Source organism: Accipiter gentilis, chromosome 25 (assembly GCF_929443795.1).
Source record: "Accipiter gentilis chromosome 25, bAccGen1.1, whole genome shotgun sequence".
In the NCBI taxonomy this organism is placed as follows: Eukaryota; Metazoa; Chordata; class Aves; order Accipitriformes; family Accipitridae; genus Astur; species Astur gentilis.
The window spans coordinates 20,742,929-20,765,842 of NC_064904.1; the positions used below are offsets into that span (position 1 = coordinate 20,742,929).

Here is a 22,914-nt window from a genome sequence, read left to right on the forward strand (position 1 = left end):
GCAGCGCCGCGCAGGCGCCGTCCCGTCCCGCCGTTGCCCGGGAACGGGGCCGGAGCGCGGGTCGCTGACGGGGAGCTGAGGCGGGGGACAGCGAGGAGGCCGTGAGGCGACCGGCACCCGGCCCTCCAAGGGATTTGGGTTTTTTTTCTTCATCAAGAGGAAACCGTGTGTTAAACGTTGTCGGTTAAAAAAAAAAAAAGCCACCCAACTAATAGTAAATGCTTAAGTTTAGCACGTAGAAAACGACGGCTCTGCTACACTACCCAGTCACAAAACTTCCCTTTACGATATAGCTTCGCTCCCAAAACTCCTTTCCCCAAGGAGAACTTTTACAGTTCGCAGACTGTAAAACGGTCAAAAAAATAGGCAAAATCGGTCTCGAGTCAACCCTCTATAAAATTTTAATGACTGTGCTCCTGTTAACTAAATAGTTGAAACAGAAAAATAGCAAGTACTACATATGCTCTTTTTAAACAATAAATAAGCATATTTTTTTAACCAAGAATTAAATATAAACTTTACACATCCAAAATACAATATACAACCTATTTCAAAAAGGACTCATTGATTACAGAAACATAGTATGAACTGCACATAAGCTTTCCTATACAAACGGTAACGCTGCTCGTAGGAGCTGCTTCTTCAAGTTCCACGGTTAGCCAGTTGACTTTCCTGCTCTGGGTACGACGTCCAGCTCCGTCACTCGACAGAGTCTGGTGGAATCGAATAGTAAGATTCAGTGGTGTTAGCAAATTAGTTACCTTTTTCAAGACTGACAAGTGTGAATCTTCCAAAGATACCGTGTTGAACTGATTTTACCTTTTCAGAAAGGCTGATGTGATAAGGCTGTAGTAAGATTTTAGACTTAAGCCATATTTTATCCAACTGAAAACACTTTGTATCATCTGTCACCTCCAAAAAGAACAAGTTGTATGGACTGTCTCATTAAGACCACAACAGCAGAAGTTAACAATATATACAAATGAAGTTTTATCAGTTTTCTATAATGCAGAAAACAAGAGACTTCCATAAAAAGGATTTGTTCTCAAACTTCACTTAGAAACTCAGCTTAATTCTGTAGCATTAGTAAAGTTCACTAACAAAAGACTTTGCCGTATGCTGTAAATAAACCAAAGTGTTCAACAGTTTTGCTGCCATTGTTCATGTGGTATTTAGTTGGCTTTGTCTTTCAGTTTCAGCTTTTTTCTCTTGCCGGTGGTTAACTGCAGCCCAGAAGGTTATTTTTTTCAGCACTTGCTGCAAAAGTTTCGATGGCAAGCATGGTATTTGATTCTTTAAGAGAGTTGCGTTTTTACCAATGCAGTCAAGACACAACCTGAAGAAGGAAAAAAGGGGGGGGTGGGGAAGAGAGAGAGAAAAAGAAGAAAAGGAAGATTGAGGTAAATGGTCTAATAACCTAAAGACAAAAAAGTGACATCTAATAAAAGCTTGTGATGTTCATGACATGTTGTGCTTGGATGTGCAGGAGAGAGTATTATGCAACACCAGTCTTCAAACTGCTATGGATTGCCATACGTGGCATGTTTCAAATACTTACTGCGGAGGTGATTTTGTATTTTACCTGCCTACATAGGAGTACATGGTTAAAACCTGCGTGTAAAAGCACAGTGCCATAAGGATTTACACTAGACTCTTTGTGCCAACAGCCTCAACTCACCTGAGGAGTGAATAAGGTTGAGTCTGAAATATCAACAAGTCGCTGCAGTGACCCTGATCAACAGAAAAAACACACCATTAAAATGACAAACAGCTTATCTCAGAAATATTGCTAATTTCTAGATTAGTGTAACATTTATTACCACATGCATGATTTAAAACTGATAATACCTAAATAATTATTTATAAAGAATCTGAGTAACAAACTCCTTTTTATGAGTCTAACAAGGGCAGGAAAAAACCCTCCTAAATTACTTTCCAAGAACACCTAAGGTCACATCTCATACCACCATACGGTATGAATGAACCCAATATCATCACCAATTGTATTAAGTTTATTTTATATCAATTTCAATTATCATAGTGGTAGGATTTCATTATTCAGTTTACTGACTGTGTCCATGAAATGCAAGTCATCTTTGCTTCCACCAAACACCATCACTTCTCCTTCTTTTCCAAGGCAGGCTGTATGCCACAATCTAGAAATAAAATTATAAATAGAATTAGTGACCAAGTAACAACAAGCAGTTGTGTTATCAGCAAAACAAATCTAAAAACTAAATGAGGGTTTCAGAAAAGCAGTAAGTTTACTTGCATATTAACATCTTCACCTCACATAGACTCTCCTCCATTCTTCATATTCAAATTTCTTTTCAAAATACTCTTTTGCTATACAGGTATAAGTCCCTTTTAAATAAAACAGAAAGGTCACTTTTCTAATCCTCTGATTCCTTATTTATGCACAGAGCCTTGAAGTCTTACTGGCCTCACTACTTACCCAGAAAAATTTGCAATTTTAAGTAATGTATTTTACAAGTTGCTCTGTGAGCTGCAGAAAACAATAAAGCCTGTTCTTTACCAAGCTGTGTCTCAAGGCAGACCATCCGTTCTTACGGAAGAATGGAGAATAAGCACTGAGCGCTCACTGGAGCGAAGCGATTACGAGAGTCTCTCTTTTCTGTTTGGCCATTTATTTGCACAGAGTACGTTAGGACTTAGTATCTCTGAGCCTCCTACTTCTTCATCAAATATTACTGAAATGGGTCAATTGATTCAAAACATACATGGGCAGAAGGGGCAGCCGTACATGCAGAGAGCACTGTAATGTAACCCTTGTTAGGAAACCAAGACAAAGACATTATTTCAAAAGTCTTCCCAGGTAAAAAATAACATCTTAACATACGATATTACTCATTTCTTTAACAATATAAAAGGAGAGAGCAATGTGACTATCCATCTCATGAGAATTTTGCTGAATGACATTTCATACAGACCAATATATTTTTGCCATTATTTGACTCTTCCGTACTCTAGTTACATACACTTTGTCTTATTTATCCCTACTTCAACAAAACATTACAGTGGAAAATTTTCAGAAAACAAAGTAACAGTACAAAACAAGCTTTTGCCAAGAACAGCTTTTCTTTTCCTTTTTTTTTCTTTTTAAATTTTCCACTACTACTTTAATTCATAACTACAATTCTAATGGCTTTTAAGATTGTGGCGTTTTCGATACCAACTCTTATCCCTGAACACTAGGATGAGAACTTCAGAACACAAGTTATCCTGTTTCAGTTTTACGCTTCCCCCAAAGATTCCTGGGGAACATTTTGTGTGTTGATTACTTATATCACGCCCACAAGCAAGTTTTGTGTTGTGCATATAACAGCACATGGTATTAAAAAAAAACAAAACAAAAAACCTGACTTGTATAATCTTGCTTTAACAAAGATTCTGCTACTTCAGCAGCTACACCTTGCTAGATTTACTTTTTATTATTAGAAGATCAAAATCTGTAATTTTTCTGCTGCTGTATCACCACTGAAGTAAATATCACAAGATGATTATCACCACAGAGCTCTGGCCCTTAACCAAAATAATATGCACCACTAGAACTTTCACACAAAGTAAACGCTCTCACTTTCTTACTCCATTCATATCAGTAATTCTTCACCATTCTCCTTAGGCTAAACTGTATCCCACCTTGTCTCTTCCTCATACCTGTAGATAGATCTGTCTCTGCCTTATCTGCATTAGGAAAACTCTGGCCTGGACTTCGTCACCGAAGAACACTGGGAAGCCTTTCCTGCCTTGACTTTGTTGACATCCTAGCTCGCAACCTGATGCTTTTTCTACAGACTGACAGAGTTTATGTCCTCTCACAGCTGCTCTAACTTATCACCTAAACATTCTAATAAAGCATGTTATTTTAATTATACAGATGCTGAATAGAGGTAACCTTTTACACAGCTCTTCTAACTAGAATAACAGAATTACATTGTAAGGAAAACACTGGGAATCTATAAGTTAAATATACAATTTGTTCTGTATTTTAACCTGGCATGCACAATGTTAGCTGAAGTACAACTGATGGACAGAAAGAAGAAAAATATTTTCTACCAGTACAGAATCACAGATCTATAACCTGGAAGACAATTTTTTAGAAATTACTAAAAATGAAGGTTGAAGGAAATGATTTTTCACAGAATTTAAGGAGGGAATCAATTCTGCAGAAGCATCAGGAAAATACACTAATGCATGTATGATATACCATGTATTATTATAAAATAATAGAAATAAATGGAAGTACACATACAGGTATTATGGCCAGTGCATTTCAAGTCCTGCTGTAAAGTCACATGAGCGATAGAACTGACTTAAACCTTTTTCAGCTGCAGAGACCCTGCAGTAATCCTCTGTAAGCATAGGGATACAACTATGGTACAAGTAAGTACTTCACACTCAAACTAGTTCAATATATAAAGAGGCTTTTGGTATGGCTCCTTTAATCCATGTTTCCAGGATTACCTGAAAAAGGTTTCTGAAGTACCTTTTTCTTTTTTTCTTTTTTTTTTTTTTTTTTTTAAAAGCCAGGGGGAGGTTATTTACTTCAATAAAGAATTAGGTCAAAGAAAGGCAATTGCCCTCAGCCTACAAACTGCATACCAAAATCTTCAGATGGTGGAGAACCATAGGACATGTCTGGACTTGAGGGAGCTCTGAGACTCTTGTCAGCACATGACCCTTTAAAAGCTCTGTTCTCTCAGGAGGGTCTGGCCTGCCTGTGCAGTACAGTCCCCAGCAAATTTAGCAGTGTCAACCTCAGGAACCCTCTTTGGCGCTTCTGCTGCAGCAAGGGAGGTGGCTTACTCAACAGCCTTTCTGCCAGCACAGTCAAGTGACAGTTTCACTTTGTAGCCCAGTATGGGATCTGCCCTTGAACTGCCTGAAAGCCACTTGGGGCTCAAGAGTCAGAGGTTCCTAACATCCAGCCCTACCACCACTGGAGGCACGAATGTTATTCCAGCTGCTTAATTGTGGAGTAAAGGCTGAGCTGCAGCTCCCTAGGCTGCTGCCTGTAGAAAAAGCATATTGTATCCCTTCCTGATCTTTTTTCATGACGCATCAGTAAAAATAATTACACAAGGTGAGGCAGTCCACTTCAGTGGTTAACTTTTATGAGACCATCCATGTAAAAAAATGAACAAAGACAGACATGATCCTCGACTGCTAATGATGTGCATTGTTATTTAAGGCAGTCATCAGTCCCTTCATGTATCAGTTCACTAATCGTAAAAAGACAGGAAATATTCTATGAAGCTAAGGTGTAAGTTTATTTGGGCTTGAAAGGGGCTGAAATATAAGAAAGCAGAAAACTTGGTCTAACAGCGCTGTTATATTTAAAAGACACCCTAGAATAGGATAAAACAGGAAGAAAATTAATTGAGGCAAAGCTATTTCAGTAACAGAAAACAGAACATAAAGCAGGAAGCATGCAAATGCCACACCAGAATTGTACACTACGCTAAAAGAATGATATAAAATTGTGCTGAGAGTACCTGGGTGAACGTATAGAATGAATTCCATGAAAACGTGAATATTTACTATCCACAGCAGATCAATTCAATAGTATTTACATTACAAATACAGAGAATTTTACTGTGTTAAAAAAAAAAGTCTGTACTCTGATACAGCAGGCACCTGTTTTCAATGGCAGCTTCTGGTTCAGAACATGAAACTTGCTTTCTTTAGTTAGAAAGAATCTTATCTCTTTCTGTAATCTTAAACTAGAGAGGGAAGGGGAACAGAGTCTGTAAGAGACATTCTAGAACTAGGTCCTTTTCAGTTGGCAGTTAAGTCCTCAAAATAACAAAATTCCACAGTCATTTGCTGTGCTGTTTAGTACTAAAGTCCGTTTTGCAAAACTGTAATTATAGTAAGCTGCTTCTGCTCAAGGAAAAATATTTTATAATACTTCTGAGCCCTGAAAGGAGCATCAACATTTTCATGGTTGCCTCCGCCATGTTTCTAATAATGTATCAACATTGATCAACTTTTATTATTCTCATAGGATATTAATTCCTCAAAAGTTATGTGATATACTTTTTCTTACGTAAAAATAATTTGGCTATAGAACACCAGGTTAGTTGGACACCCAGATCCTTCATCACAAAAAAAATCTTTTAATGCAAGTAAGCATCATCATGCAAGTAAGCATCAACTATAACAAACACAAAGTAATAATGCTGTATCAGGTATGAAGGAACATAAGTTAGTAAAGCAAACTACTCAATCATACTGCATTAATTTTCTAAAATATTCTTATAATGTAGTTTAAAAATACTGTTCAATAATTTAAAATTACTTAGTTTTTTAAAATGCCTAAGTTTCAGCAAACATTATCTATTTTTGTATACCTAGGCCTACTCTTAGGCAAATGGGTAAGTTGTTTCCATCCATTTGTTGTAATGCTGTGAATCCAGCCATCACCTACAATGTAAGAACATACATTAGGACTTTTTCTTGTGACAAAGTATTACCTTTTTTGTCTACACAAAAGGCTCTGTGTTCTAAGAGCACATTATATTAAGAGAACAGTAACATCATCACTACAGTAACTTGCATCTTTCCAGTCTTTGTATTTAACTTAACCATTCAGACACAGAAAGCTCACTTCACTGAAATCTGGAATTAAAATACACTTACTTTTTTTGGATATACTGAGAAAATTTCCCCCTCCCAGTGGAATATATAAAAACTATTTTCACTAATTTCACATTTTTTCATTAAAAGAAGTTGCTTTTTCTAGAAAAGGAACTCAGTATAAGACTATCCTACTTCCTATTTGACATTTTGTAGTTGTGACTTGTTATTCATCCAAAAACCCACATTATGTTGACATTATTATTTGTATCTTCTTCCTGCAGTTGATATCAAAAGTTACCCATTGTTCATAACAAAATGTGCAAGACTCTTCCCTTTATTCTTTTAGATGACAGTTTGGTGAAAGATTTATTATACATTCTCGTTGTACTACACAATGTGCTCCTCTATTTCTATAAAAATAATAAGATAGCTAGAGAGATACTCAAGTACCACGAAAGTTCTGTAATGAGTTAGGTCTAAGTAGTTTGAGAAAGACCACAAATACGCACACTACACAAGGTTAGTACTAAAATGTACAGTAGAATTATAACCTCTAAATTACTTACTTAAAGGAACATTATCAGAACTTAGTCCACCAAAAAGAAAAAGTCTGTCATCTCCTATTGGAGTCAACGTGTGCCAGGATCGATCTTTTGGTTTCTCTCCACTGATATTAATTCTTGGTAAAACAGAAAGAAATAAATAAACAAAAACAAATTTTCAAAGAATGCTGAAAATTAATCTGCCAGAAAATGTAATAGTTAATTCAGTTTGTCCTAGACCAAGCTTGGATATATTCCCACTGAAAAACTTGCACTTATGCAATCTGAATTTACTCTTGAGAAAAGCAGTGTTCAAATCTAAATGAAGTAATTTCTTGTAGTAACTGTTCTCTGAACAATCAGTTCTATAAATATCAAATGTAAGGACAAAAGCATTGATTGTTATTTTGCCTGTTTGTTTTCTTAAGATCGCTAAAGCCACTACTTAACATACAATTGAAGGCACTTAGGACAGCAAAGAAAGGACTATACATTCAAATAAACTGCACAGTACATGTAGGTAAACAGGCTCAGTTATTTGAGATAAGGTTTAATGAATCCTGACGGGCTACAGTCCCTCTGCTCCTAGGAAAATTATCTTAAATGATACAAGGATTGTGGCTTTACCTTTTATCCAAAAGCTACTACCTCTTCAAACATTGTGTCTTTTAGCACAATGGTGGGTCACCCAAACTTTGAGATAAATTTTAGTAAAAAGTGGAATTCCCAAGTACAAAACAGATGTAGGTTTATTATTCCAAAAATCTGCTCATGTTACAAAAACATAGATTTGATATTGATTGCATTTTAGCTGCACAGTTAAGTATGCTTGAGATGAGAATCTGAACAGTAAAGAACCAGAACATAAGGGGTTACCTGTAGTGGTAACCCCTTATCTTAGCTTAGGCACTTGGGTGTACAGTTGTCTCAGGAGGATCCAGCAGACAAGACTTAAGGACCTCCAGAGGGCATCAGCCCACCTAGTATCTTGATACTAAGCAAAGTGGCAATCTGTTGTAAAGTACCTAAAGTTAGACACAATGAATCTAGGCCACCGCATACTCAGTATGCCCTCATTTTGGAAAGATGATGGAAAAAGCAGGTGCAAACACCTGTAAGCTCTCTTGCAGGGTCAGAATCTTAGCTGGAGACTGCCCAGAGCACATAAGAAAGGAATGTTCAATCCAGGCAGACTATATCTCGAAGAACCAGTTACTTTTTTTTTTCACCCTCCACTTTGCTAAAGTGAGGTAAATGCAACATACACAGATGAGAACTCAATCTACATTAGACAGTCATCTGTATTTCCTTTATAATCAATGAAGGGAAGCAGGTCCTTGAAAAGCACAACTCGTGATTAATTTTAGATGTCTACCTTAGCACCAGTTGTCTCATGCCCAAAAAGTGCCCATTTCTCTTAACCAAGCACAGAGGAAGCCTAGGGTGAGTAATACAGGCATCTGTGCAGCTCAGTTTAAGGAATTTCACTACTGGTGACTGCTAAGCACTTTTCCATCTGGAAGCAAAGACTGAAGAATCATAGCTAATTAAACAGTGATTGCAAAACTGTCCTACTAAATTTGGCACTGAAGCTGAAGCCAAGTCACAATGTTTAAGTGCCTGCTTTGCACAACTCTTGTATAAGATGCTTCTAAACTTGGCAAAGGGGCAGACTGTGCTGAGATCCAACACGCCCTGATGTTTAGAGTATCTGATACTGATGGGTGATAACATTTCAGTCTTTCATGCTACTGATACAAAAAATTATCACAGTAACAGAAGTAACATTAAAATTGAACGTTCTGAATAACAGGTCAGTGGAGCTCAGGGAAGGCAAGGTAACTTCTGGATAGTGGCAACTAAAATAAATATTGCAATCTCATGCTGGAAGATATTTCTGGATTAGTAGGTTAATACACAGTTCCTTAAGAAACCTGCATAGAGCTGCATAAGAAAAAACTCCTTGCTGAGAGATCTGTACTTTTACAGAACTTCAAACACCTGCAGTCAACTTGTCTTGGTCAGCGGCATTCAGACAGCCACACTCTTTAATTTTTATTAAATCCTTGAATCTCAATTGGTGATAATTCACATGGCAATCAAAGACAATCTCTCTGCAGCTGCAGAATGGCTGAGATAATTCTGTCATCAAGATCAGAAAGGTTGTATCCTGCCCAATTTTTAATTCATCATTGGATCAGAAATTTCAGTAGAAAGGCATTTGAAGCTATAGCATAAGAAAGGTTCCTTGCAAGAAACACCTAGAGGAGAAAATACACTTACAGCAAACCAGTCTGAAGGAATTTCCCCACCTGTAAAATACTGGAATGACACTAGGGCTTTTTAGAGTCAGTTTTCAGCTGCAAATGGATTGTCTCATTAGAACTATTCAAAACTATTGCTGGTACTTGAAGGATATAGAGTAATTTTCTTTACTTCACACTCTTGATATGTACCTTTATTGGTCTCAGCAAGCATTTTGTTACTATATAAATTTCAGACCAAAAAAAAAAAAAGAGGAGAGAAAAAAACCCAAACGGCCTGTTTATCAACTCTGTCTTATTTTACAATGTTTATGTGTGGAATCATGGGACTTTTAGGACCAAGTTCATTATATTGGAGATGATTCCTACAAATGCCCAATTTCTAATACAGCCACCACTACTGATTTTATGAAAGGAATCGTGTAGCCAGAAATAATTTTCCAAACAATTTGTGCAAAGACAGACTATAAACTGGAGTCAAAATGTAAATACTGATTTGATAGTCCTGAAAGATACACTGATTTTTGCTCCTTTTGTAATTAGGAGACGAAATCACGCTGAGAGGTATTGTATGTTTGTGCATGCTGACAGGTGGCCTGGTAGTATGAGATGATTTTACCATAGTAGCTAATTAATAGCCACAAATAAATTATTTGGAGAAAACATCATCTAGCCCTAGGAAAGTACCCCCCCATCACCACCACAGTGTGCAGCTGACAATGGCTAATCTAAATTCTGCCATCTGTGATAATCTGAATTATATTTCTCAGGTTTCCCTAAAATCAGTCACTTTAGTAAGGAAAGAACAGTACTCAGGCCTGTGACGCTTCCTGTAAGACCAGGCTTTGATCAGTTACCCCTCTAACTCTGAATAAATATGAATGCTTTACCTCCTGTGAGGTGCCACCACAGCAGCAGACACTCTGCACAGACTTTTTTTTTCCCTATTCTCTTAAATCTCTCTTTTTAGTCTCTCAAAGACTCCTTGCAGACGTACTATAGAATGGCTGCATAGTAGGCACCTAAATTTATAATGACCAGAGTCTATATTAAATCATGGGTAAGTCTTGTAAGCTATTCTTGGATCACAATATAGAAATAATCGAGTATTGGAACAATCTTCAGGTTTTAGGAATGGCTGCATTTCATATTACCATCCTTAGTCTAGGGATATGTGTGTGTATGTATGTAAAATCAGTCTGTTGTATTCAGGTCAAAACCAGAAAACTTTTAAAAAACTTCGATATTAGCTTTCAAATGCCAAACAAAGGGAACACTGGCTGATGAGGACTTAGAACTCTGACACTGACATCCCTCCTTCAGGGCTTGAAATTCCTCTCATTAACTTGTCACTCAACTGTCACAGGTTTCCTTTTTTAAAGCAATAAAAAGCAAGCCAAACAGCAACTGCTCATCCAACAACAACAATAATCTGAATAATCAGTCCACTCAGAGGTAAAGTTCACAGTAAAGTCTAAGAGGGTCAAGGCTATCATTTAGGTAGAACATTGTTAATTTTAAAAGAACTAGCAAAGAAAAAGGGCAATTAAACTGATTAGTTAATAGCAAGTGCTAATTAAAGAAGTCTTCAAATAAAAGTTTGGAAAGAACACTGTGGGACTTTTTTGTCCTGCTGCCATCAGCAGCAAGAAGGAATGGATGGAGGATTGTGTCTACTCCCTTGCTTTGCTCTCAGCTCAGAGGGCAGAGGAACACACTTGGTGCAGGATCAGATCAGCTGTCACAGGTGATTAAAGGTGCCCATCATAGGTGCATGAAGCACATAAAGCCCTGGAGCAGGATCAGTACTGACACATATTCAGGAAAGGTGTATTTCATGGTCTTTTATGAAATTACTATTAGGTTACCTTGAGAATAGGAACAGAACAGTGATTATCACTCATCAGTTACTGTTTATCTCCTGGTTTGTCTATCAGCTAACAGTATATCCACAGATTCTACCCATGTAGTAGGCACTATCACAAATGCTATATGCAAGCAAACAAATCTTAGGAAGCACACTAATACCTCATTTAGTTTAAAATTGAAATATTTAAGTCATGCTTTTACTTGAATTTTTAAAAAATGGTTAAGATGCTTATCTTGGAGAGGGGAAGATCTTTCCCCAATCTGTACCATAATGAGCCAAATATAGAGAGTAAAAACAGTATTCAAAAAGACATCAAAACTAAAATTCCATACGGATAAATGTACCCGTCTTGAAAATTAGGATGTTAAATCATTACATGCTGTGCTTAAAATAGCATCATCAATGCTTCGGTGCAGAAAAGAAAAAGCTTAGTAACCACTATCAAATTAAATTAAATTGAAATCACAATATAACAGCTGTTAAAATAGTCCCCAAACTCCCATTCTCCTCTTGGAAAAGCCACAAAATTAGCACTAGAACTACTTAACAATATGTTTCAATCTGCTACATTCAACTTGGTGTTACAGAGAGAAACCTACCTTCCAGACCAAGTCCAAGTGTCTAAATTCAGGCAGTGCAAATCGTTCATTCTAGTTTGCTAAAACAAATAAATAAAATCCCAGTTGTGTTATATTAAGCAATCAATGAGCAAAATATTTCAGTGAGGCCTTCCCAGGACAGAATATTCCAAGTAACAATATTTTGAAGAAAACCATACCCATGTGTCTTAAAACAACTCTATGTTATGTGGCAGATGAAAAGTATTTATCCTCAAAAAAACCCATGCAACTCTCAGAAAACTACCTGCAGGCATATTTACAGTAATGCAACGGCAGTATGGGGCCAATTTTAGCTTTTAACAGTGGTTTAATAGTGAAGAACTACGTGATATTCAGTTCCTGCAAATGTATTCCATTTTCATCCAGAGAATTCATGGTAGGTAATTGCAGAAGGTATAATATTCTACATATAGCTTCCTCTCATCATTTTTCTTTGCATTCTGATCAGAACTATGCATCTTCCTGCCTGGTCACTTATTCCCTGAAATATTCTAGTAGCTACTGTACTCAGTAGATGACATCCCACAAAAAGTTGATCACATCTGTGTTTTTCTCTTTTCTGGAAGGCAAGCCCTTTCACAAAGTTACTACTAGCAACAACAAGGTTTTATGACCCTTTAGCATTTGCCATAAAAATAATAAAATGTATCTATAAGAACATTGGGAAATCAATATACTTGCATATCTGCCTGTGTTTTGAGATGAAGACAGTAATTGCCTTAGAAGCATAAGGGCGGGAGGGGGAATATAAGAAAGAATTTCTTTGCTTTGGATTGTAGCAATAATCTCAATGGCTCGCAATACACTTGACTGATTCCCCTAGGTACTACTACTACAAAAAAGAATCTGAGAAGTAGGGAAATATATCTTGCCTTACCTTACAATTTCTTTTCTCCTAGGGTAGTCCATAGATCTATTAGAATAAGCCTTTCTCCAGCTTGCAGATCCTCTGAGGCAGAAACTAGACTTGTCATTTAAGTCAGAATAGGAGTAGTTTTACCCCTGAGAACTCAGCCAGTGAGTGAGTTTGAGAGACTTCCAAAGCTGTCCATCAGAGCTACGGAAAGTCTCTCAGGGTATTTCAGGAAACAGCAAGGTTTTCAGGAGAGCTATGGCCTCCTCTGATCAAGTATGTGCTAGCCCTTTTCTGTCCTAGGGAAGAGAATGTTAAGTAGCATTTTGGAACGCCTTCAGAGAGGCCAACAGGCTAAAGAAAAGCAGAATGTGAGGTCTTTTGGTGCATTGCCTGAGAAACTTTATCCCCGCTAGAGGGTGAATATAATAATAAAGTGTAGTCCAGCTAGTGGAACAGATCTGTCTTCCATGACAAGTCTATTCAGTTTCCTGCTCCTTCAGGTGGCTTTGAAGGAAATGAGGAACAAATTATACAAGCAGAAAGCAAAATGCAATTACTGAGCATCTTCTGCTGTACCTTTACACAGCTAAACACTTGGGGGTAGGGTGGGGAAAAATCAACATCCTGGCCTCTAGAACTAAAAATATTTAATCATCTTGGAATAACACATTTCAATACAGAGGACATCTATGAAAGAAAGGGAAGAAAGAAAGTCGCTGTTATGTTGGAAATTAAGGTTTCAAGAAGATCCTGTCCAAGACCTCCTCGCTGACTTTCCTTTCCTAGGCATTAGGCAGAAGATGGAGTAGTTTTCAGTTTCTTGGTCCCTGGGAAATCAATGTATTATAATCTTTACATTCTCATGATTCAACAGATTGACAGATGCATAATTACATCAACCTCATTTTGAATTCACAACACAGCATCAATTGGACATTTATGTCTAAGATTCAGTCCTTTAACATAGCTTTAACAAATGAAAATGCCTTTCTACCCCACCCTTATTTCGGAAACTGTAAAGCACACAGTCAGGTTACAGTATCATCACTTGCTACATGCAGTTTTCTTGCAGTTTCTCAGGTATTTCTACATGCTACCTACTATATTTAATCATTTAGCTGATAATCCTAAAATGATTCTTAATTGGCTTAAAAGCATCAAGCCTTGTAAGAGGGTTTGCATTTCCCTTCGAGCTACAAGGACTCCTTAGACATCCCACTTTCTCTACGGCATGTTCATTTATTTGCAGCCCAGTAAACATTAACCAGGATCTGCTTTGTCTCAGGAGTAGCTTTCTAGCATGATGAAAAGCATTAAGGGTTGACATATTTACAGCTCACTGCTCTTACAGTAAACTTTGTGCAGCTCTCCATTGTGAGATTTACAATCAAACAGCTATTACAGCTCAAATCTTTGTAAGAGAAGGACTGCAGGTCAACGTATCTTCTGATCTTCAGTGACAGAAAGGATAATAGGAAATATAAACATGCATACATTAAGGCGTCAGATGTGTGAAGAGCTGCTAGAAAGACTTTGTTTTATTACTTCATCATTCTTTACATGAAAATCTTCCACTTAAACATGAGACTGGCATCAACTTTTGGACTAACTCTCTTTCCTTCCCACTTTCTCCCATTTCTGTTTTTTCAGGGGCTTACCTGGAGGAACAGAGTCCACATAATACTTCTGAGCCTGTTTTCAAATGATTCCTGGTACAATTGATTTTGACCATCATCATCATCTTCTTTTACCAGTTCTAGCTCCAAGTTTGGAAAAAGGTGCCCTTTCCTCCCAGAAAGATGAATAGGAGAAGCCTCATGACACTTCCTGTCCCTTTCTGGTTCCTTGTAGAGCCTTTTCCCTGGGAAGATTTGTATTATGGTGAACTAGAAGGAGAAGGAGGAGCAGAGCAACCCCATATTTGCTCCTTAATTTATGGAGAAAAGCAAGACTTCATCCTTTGGGGAGGAGTTACTCCTGTTGTCAGGAAATGTAGTGTTTTTCCTGATGTCTTTAGCTTTCCTTTCCTGTTTCATGACTTACATTAATTCCTCAAGCCCCACTGAATGTTCCCTAACCTTTGTAAGCTTCCTTCCATTTATTTCTAGGATAGAAAGTGAATCAATAATAATCACCAAGGTGAAGATTACACTTACTGCTCTCCTACAAAATTAAATATAGCTTTCCAACATTTCACTCTTCTCTGACATTGTTCCCAAGCGGTTTCACTGAAATTTAGCAAATGGTTATTAAGGAAGCTGATGCTACCTGAGGAAGAGAAAAACCTTTTCAGATCAGAGCCTTCTTGTTTTTCTGAATCCTGCAGTCAAACAGTCAAAGAGTTAAATGGAAGCCAGAGGGCATGTCTAATCACGCAACAGCACAATGGAGAAATGACAGGCAAGCTCCAGTTTACTAATAATTTCACTTGCAGAGGCTGCATGGGAATCCTAGCTTGAGTTAAAGCAGTTCAGTTGCAAAAGGCACAGTGCAGCAACCCTAACTAGCTTGGACACAACCCTCAATGCCATTCTGTTTCTGGGGTGAAGACCTCTGCACTTGCTAACAAAAAGCCAGAGGGAGCAAGGCTTTGAAGGCTGAGGAAGTGTTCAGAAATAAATGGTAGGCCAGAAGGTCCCAAGCTGCATGTTTACTTCTTCACATCTAGGTTTCTTTCTCTCTCACTTCTGCAGGCTTGCTAAATGAGGAGCAGCACTCAGTTCAACTACAGTTAGCATGAGTTCCATTTATACAGCAGACATGAAAGAGCAAGTCCATAGCAGAGGCACATTAGCCTGGCATGGTTAACCCTGACAAACAAGATTCAAGTAAGACTAGATACTTTTTCAATCTCTTCTAATATCCCTTTATTTCCTTAGTTATTTGCAAATCAAGTTTGTCCAAACCTACAGCTCTGGAAGCTACTGCATGCAGTTCTCTCTCAGTCAGAGGTGGGGCTTTAGCAACAATTCCAGAGATTGTGAGCCTGTATGAAAGGCCACGTAATGGAGAATGATAAGAATAAACAGGATCAATTTTGGTTACTTTCTTTTCTGATTGCTCTGAAAAGGTACTTAGGTAAAAACTTTTCCTGCAGCTGTGGGAGGCAATTCAAACTGAAAAACTGGCTGGACATTGTATGGCCATTCTGAACCTGCCTTGATCTGTTTGCCTCGTTTCTGTCTGAGCAAGCAGGAGTAAGCCATTTTGTAACAGAACTGTAGACTTTCCCCAAGAAGAACACTGCATTAGAGTACAGCTTTTACAGCATGGAAAACAGGGGATAGGGAACAAAGTGCAATTTTACACTGTTTTATTTGCAAGTACTTGAGAACACAGGGTTTAGGTTATGGCAGCTTTCCAAGACGAAGTTGGCATAGGTTCACTGTAGGGCATTTCCAACCAACAGTTAATTCCTTCTCTTTCATGTAACAAAACTATAGAAACACAGCACTGCGGGCTTTCAAAAGCTTCTTACTGTTACTTTTCATAGTAGTAGAGATAGAAAGCATCGTCTCATACTCAAGCTGAATAAGATTAAAGGTTCTAAATCGGCTGTAGGTAAAAAGAGCTAAAAACTTAAATTTAAAAAAATATATGGAAGAGTACACAGTAACTTAAATTAGTTTTTTTTACTTGCCTTACAGGATCTGCTTCGCACATTCCTGATAAACTCCCGCTCATACAGAGACCTTTAAAAATATCATCTTCCCTATGCTTTTGCAACAGCTCTAAAAAGAGCTGGTACACTTTCCAGCCCATAAGGAAACTATCATTGCAAAAAATTTACAAACGATAGGGGAACCTGCATTAGTTTAGACTACCTTCTACCATCCTTACTTTCAGACATAAGACAGGAATATGTTTTTTATTGGATTGCTGCCTATATTAGTGCTTTAGCAGAGAAGAACTGAAGAGAAAAATTTCCTCTGACTAGTACTAGAAAAATTGTGTTGCTGAGAAGTTTTAGTATCTCCTTGCTAACCAGTGGCAGCTTCAATTTTGTTAGGTACAGATAACTAGAGGGATGATGCCTATGACTTTTTTTTTTTTAAGTTAAAAAGAGCTAGGAAGACTTAAGATTATATAGCAAGAATCTAGCCTTGATTTAAATATGGACTGATTGCATCCTATACAGACAGCTCTTACACCGTCTTTGACTATTACCTAAGGGACAACAGATTTAAGATCCTCCCAATGTATTACATAGTACAGTGTTGGATCAACTATCAAGAAAGCAAATACAAGCCTGACTCTTGTGGTAAAGAGCTTATGTTGGGTCCACAGAATAAAGCTGTTAACAGCAATCTTCATGGTATGCTGCACATACTCTGTATCAAAGGCACAGAGCATGCTAAAGGTAAAGACTGAGTCTGCAAAATTGACATTCAGAGAGCAGAGGAGAGGCTTAACAGGACTGGAATGACCTGTGCTTGCAATAGCCTGTGCTATCAGATAACATGCTGCAGCATCCTGTACCAGCTTGAATGTACAGAGACTAATAGCTTTGTATCCAGACATTATAATCACATGCTGCTCTTCCAGACATCTGTATTTCAGTCACTTATGTGCAAAAAAATGACAAAAGTTTAAATTATAAAGCCAACTGAAATTTGTTATTTCCTACCTTTCAGAACCACATATTGCAATTGTAACTTTAAAATACTGTATCCCAACAGCTATTCTGAACTTCACTTTCCCCAAAAGTAAACATCAGGGTATGAGAGATGCGTATGTGAGTAATTGACTGTTCTTACACATTTCCTCTCTCTTTAGTGGGGGGGAGCACAAGCTAAATTCACCATTATATTTACTAATTGCTATAATTTCATTACGTGAAATGGGGAAGAAAAAAAAAAGCCAGCAGGTTTGATGTATAAATCTGCTAAGCTGTAGCAAGCACACAATGCTAGCATCTCATCATTTATTTAAACCTGGTCTATCAGCAGGCTTGCTTTTGCTCCATTCCCAAAGAACCATCTCCTGCAGAGGTTACACCCACGTCAACCATTTTTGTTGATTTACAAACATTTGCATTTACCATAGTCATCTGTTTTTTCCCTTTCTGGGACAATTTATGCTTCATCTTTAATACTACAGACAGAAAGACAGACTCTTCTTTTTTGTAAGGTAGAGGGGGATGAAAAGAAGCATCCTGGATTCAACACCCCTAACATACAGGTTAGGCCAAAGACGTTTTGGATTTTTTTCTACTACAAAGTAGCTTGCTATGAAAAAAAAATGTCAACAAAATAATATTACTACATGTTTTAATTAAACACTAACCAGCACTCGTCCTCCGAAGATGTAACCTTTATTTCCCAGCACAGCACATGTATGAGCTGCTCGAGGCTGAGGTGGATCTCCACCCTGAAAGAATCAAAATAAGATCCTTCAGAACATCGTCAAAGCGCCAGCCAAGGACAGTGGCAAGTCAGTAACACAGAGACTGCAAAGATAAGGCCAATATGCATCAATATGCTGACAGAACTGCAACTTTAAAAGGAAATAACTTGTAGTCACATCCAAGACTCCACAGACGTTAGAAGATACACGTAATTGCCAAGGACAGCTTTAACCAAGTTCCATCAGTTGCTAATGTTTAATAAATGCCCTCTTGATCTGATTTAGCATTGCTTTACTTAAGTGACATTCCATTGATTTATCTTTAATTCCTAAGCTCAAAATTACACTAACACATCAGTTATTGTTGATATCTCCTGTGTAGCTTTATTTTTCTGAAGTGCAAACCATCAGGAACTGGTACTAAAATGTCAGGAAATTAGATCTTAAAATTTAATGTTACATCCAATAGCCACACGCCAAAAAGTCTTCCCTGTGTAAATCAGAAATAAAGATAGCAAAATTGGCTTGTACTTTTCAATGGTAATTTCATGTTTTGCATTTAGTTTTATAGGAATTTCCGAACATCCTATAAAGAGCATAAAATAGCATCAGACACTCATGATAATATACTACTTCTACTGAGTTCTTATGTAAACTCACCAGGATTTATGAACCTTTACAGTATACTACCATATCAATATCAATAAATAGAAATGTGTGCATTACTGTTTTACTGGGTAAGCGAGTATACATGCTCCTTTGGGAGACTATTAAAATAATGTATTTGCTGAAGAATATCCGATCTGTTCATTCTAATGATATAGTATGACTGGGAGATTTGTTCAAAAGATTTTTCAACACTAACTCTAAAAGGGAATACAGCAACTCCATATACACAACTCTCAAAATAACGAGTGTATAACCCTCACATACTAAACATGTATCTTTACTCCACAAAGGAAAACTGAAGGCCTAAACTAGCAATACAGCGAGTTTACTTTCTCTCCCCTTGCCTCCTTTAAGTCTGTGAAAGCCGAACAGGGAATCAAGAGAGACTGGATTGTTCTTTCAGTCCGATGAAAAGGGGCAGGGGTGGAAGGAAGAAATCTGTAGGCAGACCTTAATCTCTCATACGGTCAACTCTGAGTTATCTGTGATAGTTTATCCATGTTGCAGATTAATTATACACAGATATAGTCAACCAAATGGCTTGATATCAAAACAGTTCAGATAAATGGGGTTTGCTAACCTCAGTTTGGCAACATTAAAACCATGCATATGTTTCTACCACCCACTCCCCAAAGACCTTCACTTTGTTCCAGAAAGCCTTCACTAGGTGTGAGACAGGATAAATACAGAGCTGCCCTGGGTTAATGGCTCTGCTCCAGCCATGAAACTCTTCCAGACCCAAAGCCCTGCCAGGGCCTACTAGGATACCCAAAGTTAGAATAATGACCATAATCCATTTCTGCAGGACCTTAGCTTGCTTTATGAGGACCCATGGAAACACCTCCACACCCCATTCCTCAGCCCTACTCTGGTATTCCTACCAAATAGTTTTCTGGAGTATTCCAGTGACTTGTCTTTCCAGTAACAGAGTGCTGACAGTAATTTCATATTCCCAACAGTTGTCTTAAAGCTTGAATATAAAGCTTTATCTCAAAACTATCCCTAGATAGAGAATATCTGTATCATCTTCTAATGTATCCAGATTACTAATACCTCTCTGAAGCTTACGATATTTTTTGCATCAGAACCACATTATAGAAAAAACACCAGCCTAATAACATCCTGTGGGAAAAAAACTAATATCAATTCTGAATTATCCACACTTCAGAGGCATTGAGTGTCCTCCTGTTCAATGTTATAAGTCCAAGCAATACTAAGCATATTCAAATTACTTATCCCAACATCAATTTCAAGAGCACAATAACTATTCAAAATGCAGTAAAATCACACTTGTGACAAAAGACAAGACTAAAAAACACTTACTCTAATTGCTGGTTGAGACCAAGTTTGTGTGGTTGTATCAAAAACATGAACATCATTGTGCCATCCCCAGAATATCTGTCCTTCCTTAAAAAAAGAGGTTAAAAAATTAAAAATAAGTTTATACTATTCTAAAATCGTTGTGCTTATTAAAGGATACACAAAGCTAGAAATGATCTACAAAAACAGAAGATAAACTAAAATACAGAATTTTATTAAAATAAACATACACTACTATTTTTAATAACGATGCAGCAGCTCAGATCTAGCTGAAGGTCAACAGCATTCAGGAATGTTAAGGCCGATGACACTTTTGAAAACAGGCTTTGGGCTTCAACATCAGTCACTGCAGTAGACAAATTCTACCTTCTAATTTTTAGGGTAACATACCAAGAAATGAATAGAATGTACAAAGGAATGCTTTTCTGTAAGTCAATGTTTGACATTTGATGTAAGGATCTATATTTCCTTGAATGCATACCTATTTCTTAAATTAATTCCTGTCACTAAATGCTTTAATCAGTCTCCTTCTTTCTATTAACTGTAAGAAATCATTATAGGAAACAAGCTAATCTAGGCATCTTAAAGTAATGGCATTTACTCTGGATAACAAATTAAAGAAATTAACTGAAAGCACTTGTCAGGTAAACTTGTGAAGCTATAAATTCCCTACTGTTACTTCAAGGAAATAAATTCTAAAATTTTCTGGAAGTTTCATATTTAAAATATGTCTTCAGATTTAAAGTACTGCCTTTGTTCCTGCTTTGACAGCATTTTGTTCCATTGCACTCAAAGCCTAGCACTGGGTACTTGGAATATGCTGAACACCCACTGCTCCCAACATGCAGTATCTTCAATTTCAAATCTAAGCAGAAGATTCTGATTTGCATTTCTGCTGATGCCACAAATAAAAGAAAAATCTGACAGATTTTCAAACTTACTGAGTATAGTATAAAAGATCACGTTTTGACAATCAGAAAGGACAAATCACTCTGAATTTGTGACAAATCTCTTACCCAAAATGCATCATGGACATCAAAACAATCACTCAGTTCATTATGCTTCCTACAGCCATAGCCACCAAAATATATTAGCCTAAAAGAACAACAACAAAAAATAAGTTGTTAGCTGTTTTGTAAATAACATTAAAACGCATAAGCTGTAACAATTAATTTCAAATTTTGGTTTACCTACCATACTATTAATAATATAAACAACTTAAAATATTTCATATTGCACCTAATTACACAGCAAACCTTACCGAGATGAAGGTAACAGTTACACTCCTCAACAAGCCTGACAGAAATCCACATAAGCAAGGAAGGAAGTTCAAGATACCTCAAAGTCCCATTGTCTATTCCTCCATCCACAAGCTTATTTATCAGTCACATTTTCAGACATGAGTCTTTAAATGACACAGAACACACAAGACAGTGAAATGCCTATGCTTCTGCTAGAATTCCTACCCTTTTCTATAGAAATTCCTATGCTGATGATGCTATATTTGTTAGCCTTCTGCATACATCTTTTCACAACAAACGCTCCCAAGGTTCAGCCCACAGACTGCCTGTGACCCACAAAATCTTCTCTAGCTTATAAAGAATTTTTTTCAACTAAGCACTACTGAACATATTGCATTGCAAGTATTGTTACACACCTCCCAGCCTAATATTCCACCCATGAAATGGCCATCCATAAGAATTGGTTCCTAAAGTTTTGTTTAACTTCAACATTTGAGGATATTTGGTATAGTTGTTAGTGATCTTGGGAGAAGGCAATTTAGGAAATGATGGGATGGTGAAGGTCATTCCAGACTGACATTCCTAGGGAAACAGAGTTACTGAAAGCATTGTGCAATACACCAAGACATCCTGATCTGCAAATTCACATCTTGTGAAATTTTAATGTATACTTCTGAAAAAGGTGCATAGCTTGTCCCCAAATACTTCTGTTAAATGAAAAGGTTACACTCTGCCACCTAAAATGAGTAATTTTCTTAGTATGCAGATTACATGATACTCTGAATAGATTAATTTAGTTTTGAATAATCTTGTTTTAACAGCTAAGGAGAAGTTGTTCAAATATATGTAATTGCATATATCTTGCAGTTAAATTAGATTTACAAAACCAAGATATAGTACTGAGAGCCATTATACAGTTTATGCAAAACCTCTTTAGAGTCCAGAAACAGATAAATCATTTACTTTTCATACTGTTCACTGTATATCATATCCTTACTTGTTTATAATAACTTTTATAACAAATCACTGACATGTCACTTTCTTGTGACCACATATGCCACACTGTCCAGACACTTCCCATAATAAACACAAAATCTGAAGTATTTATTTTTAGCTAAGTATTTTTTCTAAATACACTCAGTAACTTTTACAACAAAAATATCTAGACTGACTTGTTTCTTATAAAATAATCACTGCAATGACTTTGCAATTGTCAGCATTTGTATGCTGTTAAAATGCTTGAAAATATACTACATATATTTTATTGCAGGTAATAATTTAATGCTTACATAATGTAAAAAAAAAAAGATGTAATTTTTATACTGATTTTTTCAAAGTGTTAAAAATAAAACATAAGTAATAGATGCATAATGATTTTTATCTAAAGTCTCAAAGCATTCCATGAACTTTCACTAAATTTCCCAACCCTCTCCTAAAGTGGGTTTATACTTACCATTAATTCAGCTCACATGTCAGAAAACTCTGGTAGAAAGTTGTTAGGAGAGTTACACAAAATCCCATAGCAAGTCAAGCTAAGAATTAGTTTCATGAATCCCAAACCTTTGTGCTCTTCACTTTATAGT

The 22,914-nt window shown here is 37.0% G+C and overlaps 1 protein-coding gene across 1 annotated transcript in view; it reads right to left on the bottom strand.

Moving 5' to 3' along the window:
- Nucleotides 1–119: 119 nt before the first annotated feature.
- Nucleotides 120–22,914, bottom strand: part of KLHDC1 (kelch domain containing 1) — a 30,911-nt gene continuing 8,116 nt past the window's right edge. Inside the window, exons 5-13 of the mRNA XM_049829026.1 lie at nucleotides 21,107–21,185; nucleotides 20,094–20,177; nucleotides 18,042–18,125; nucleotides 11,879–11,937; nucleotides 7,170–7,282; nucleotides 6,375–6,447; nucleotides 2,072–2,156; nucleotides 1,679–1,731; nucleotides 120–1,336 (exon numbers count right to left, since the gene is read on the bottom strand). Of these exons, the coding sequence (XP_049684983.1) occupies nucleotides 1,162–1,336; nucleotides 1,679–1,731; nucleotides 2,072–2,156; nucleotides 6,375–6,447; nucleotides 7,170–7,282; nucleotides 11,879–11,937; nucleotides 18,042–18,125; nucleotides 20,094–20,177; nucleotides 21,107–21,185 (805 nt within the window). The 3' untranslated portion in view covers nucleotides 120–1,161. The remainder of the gene's footprint in view (nucleotides 1,337–1,678; nucleotides 1,732–2,071; nucleotides 2,157–6,374; nucleotides 6,448–7,169; nucleotides 7,283–11,878; nucleotides 11,938–18,041; nucleotides 18,126–20,093; nucleotides 20,178–21,106; nucleotides 21,186–22,914) is intronic.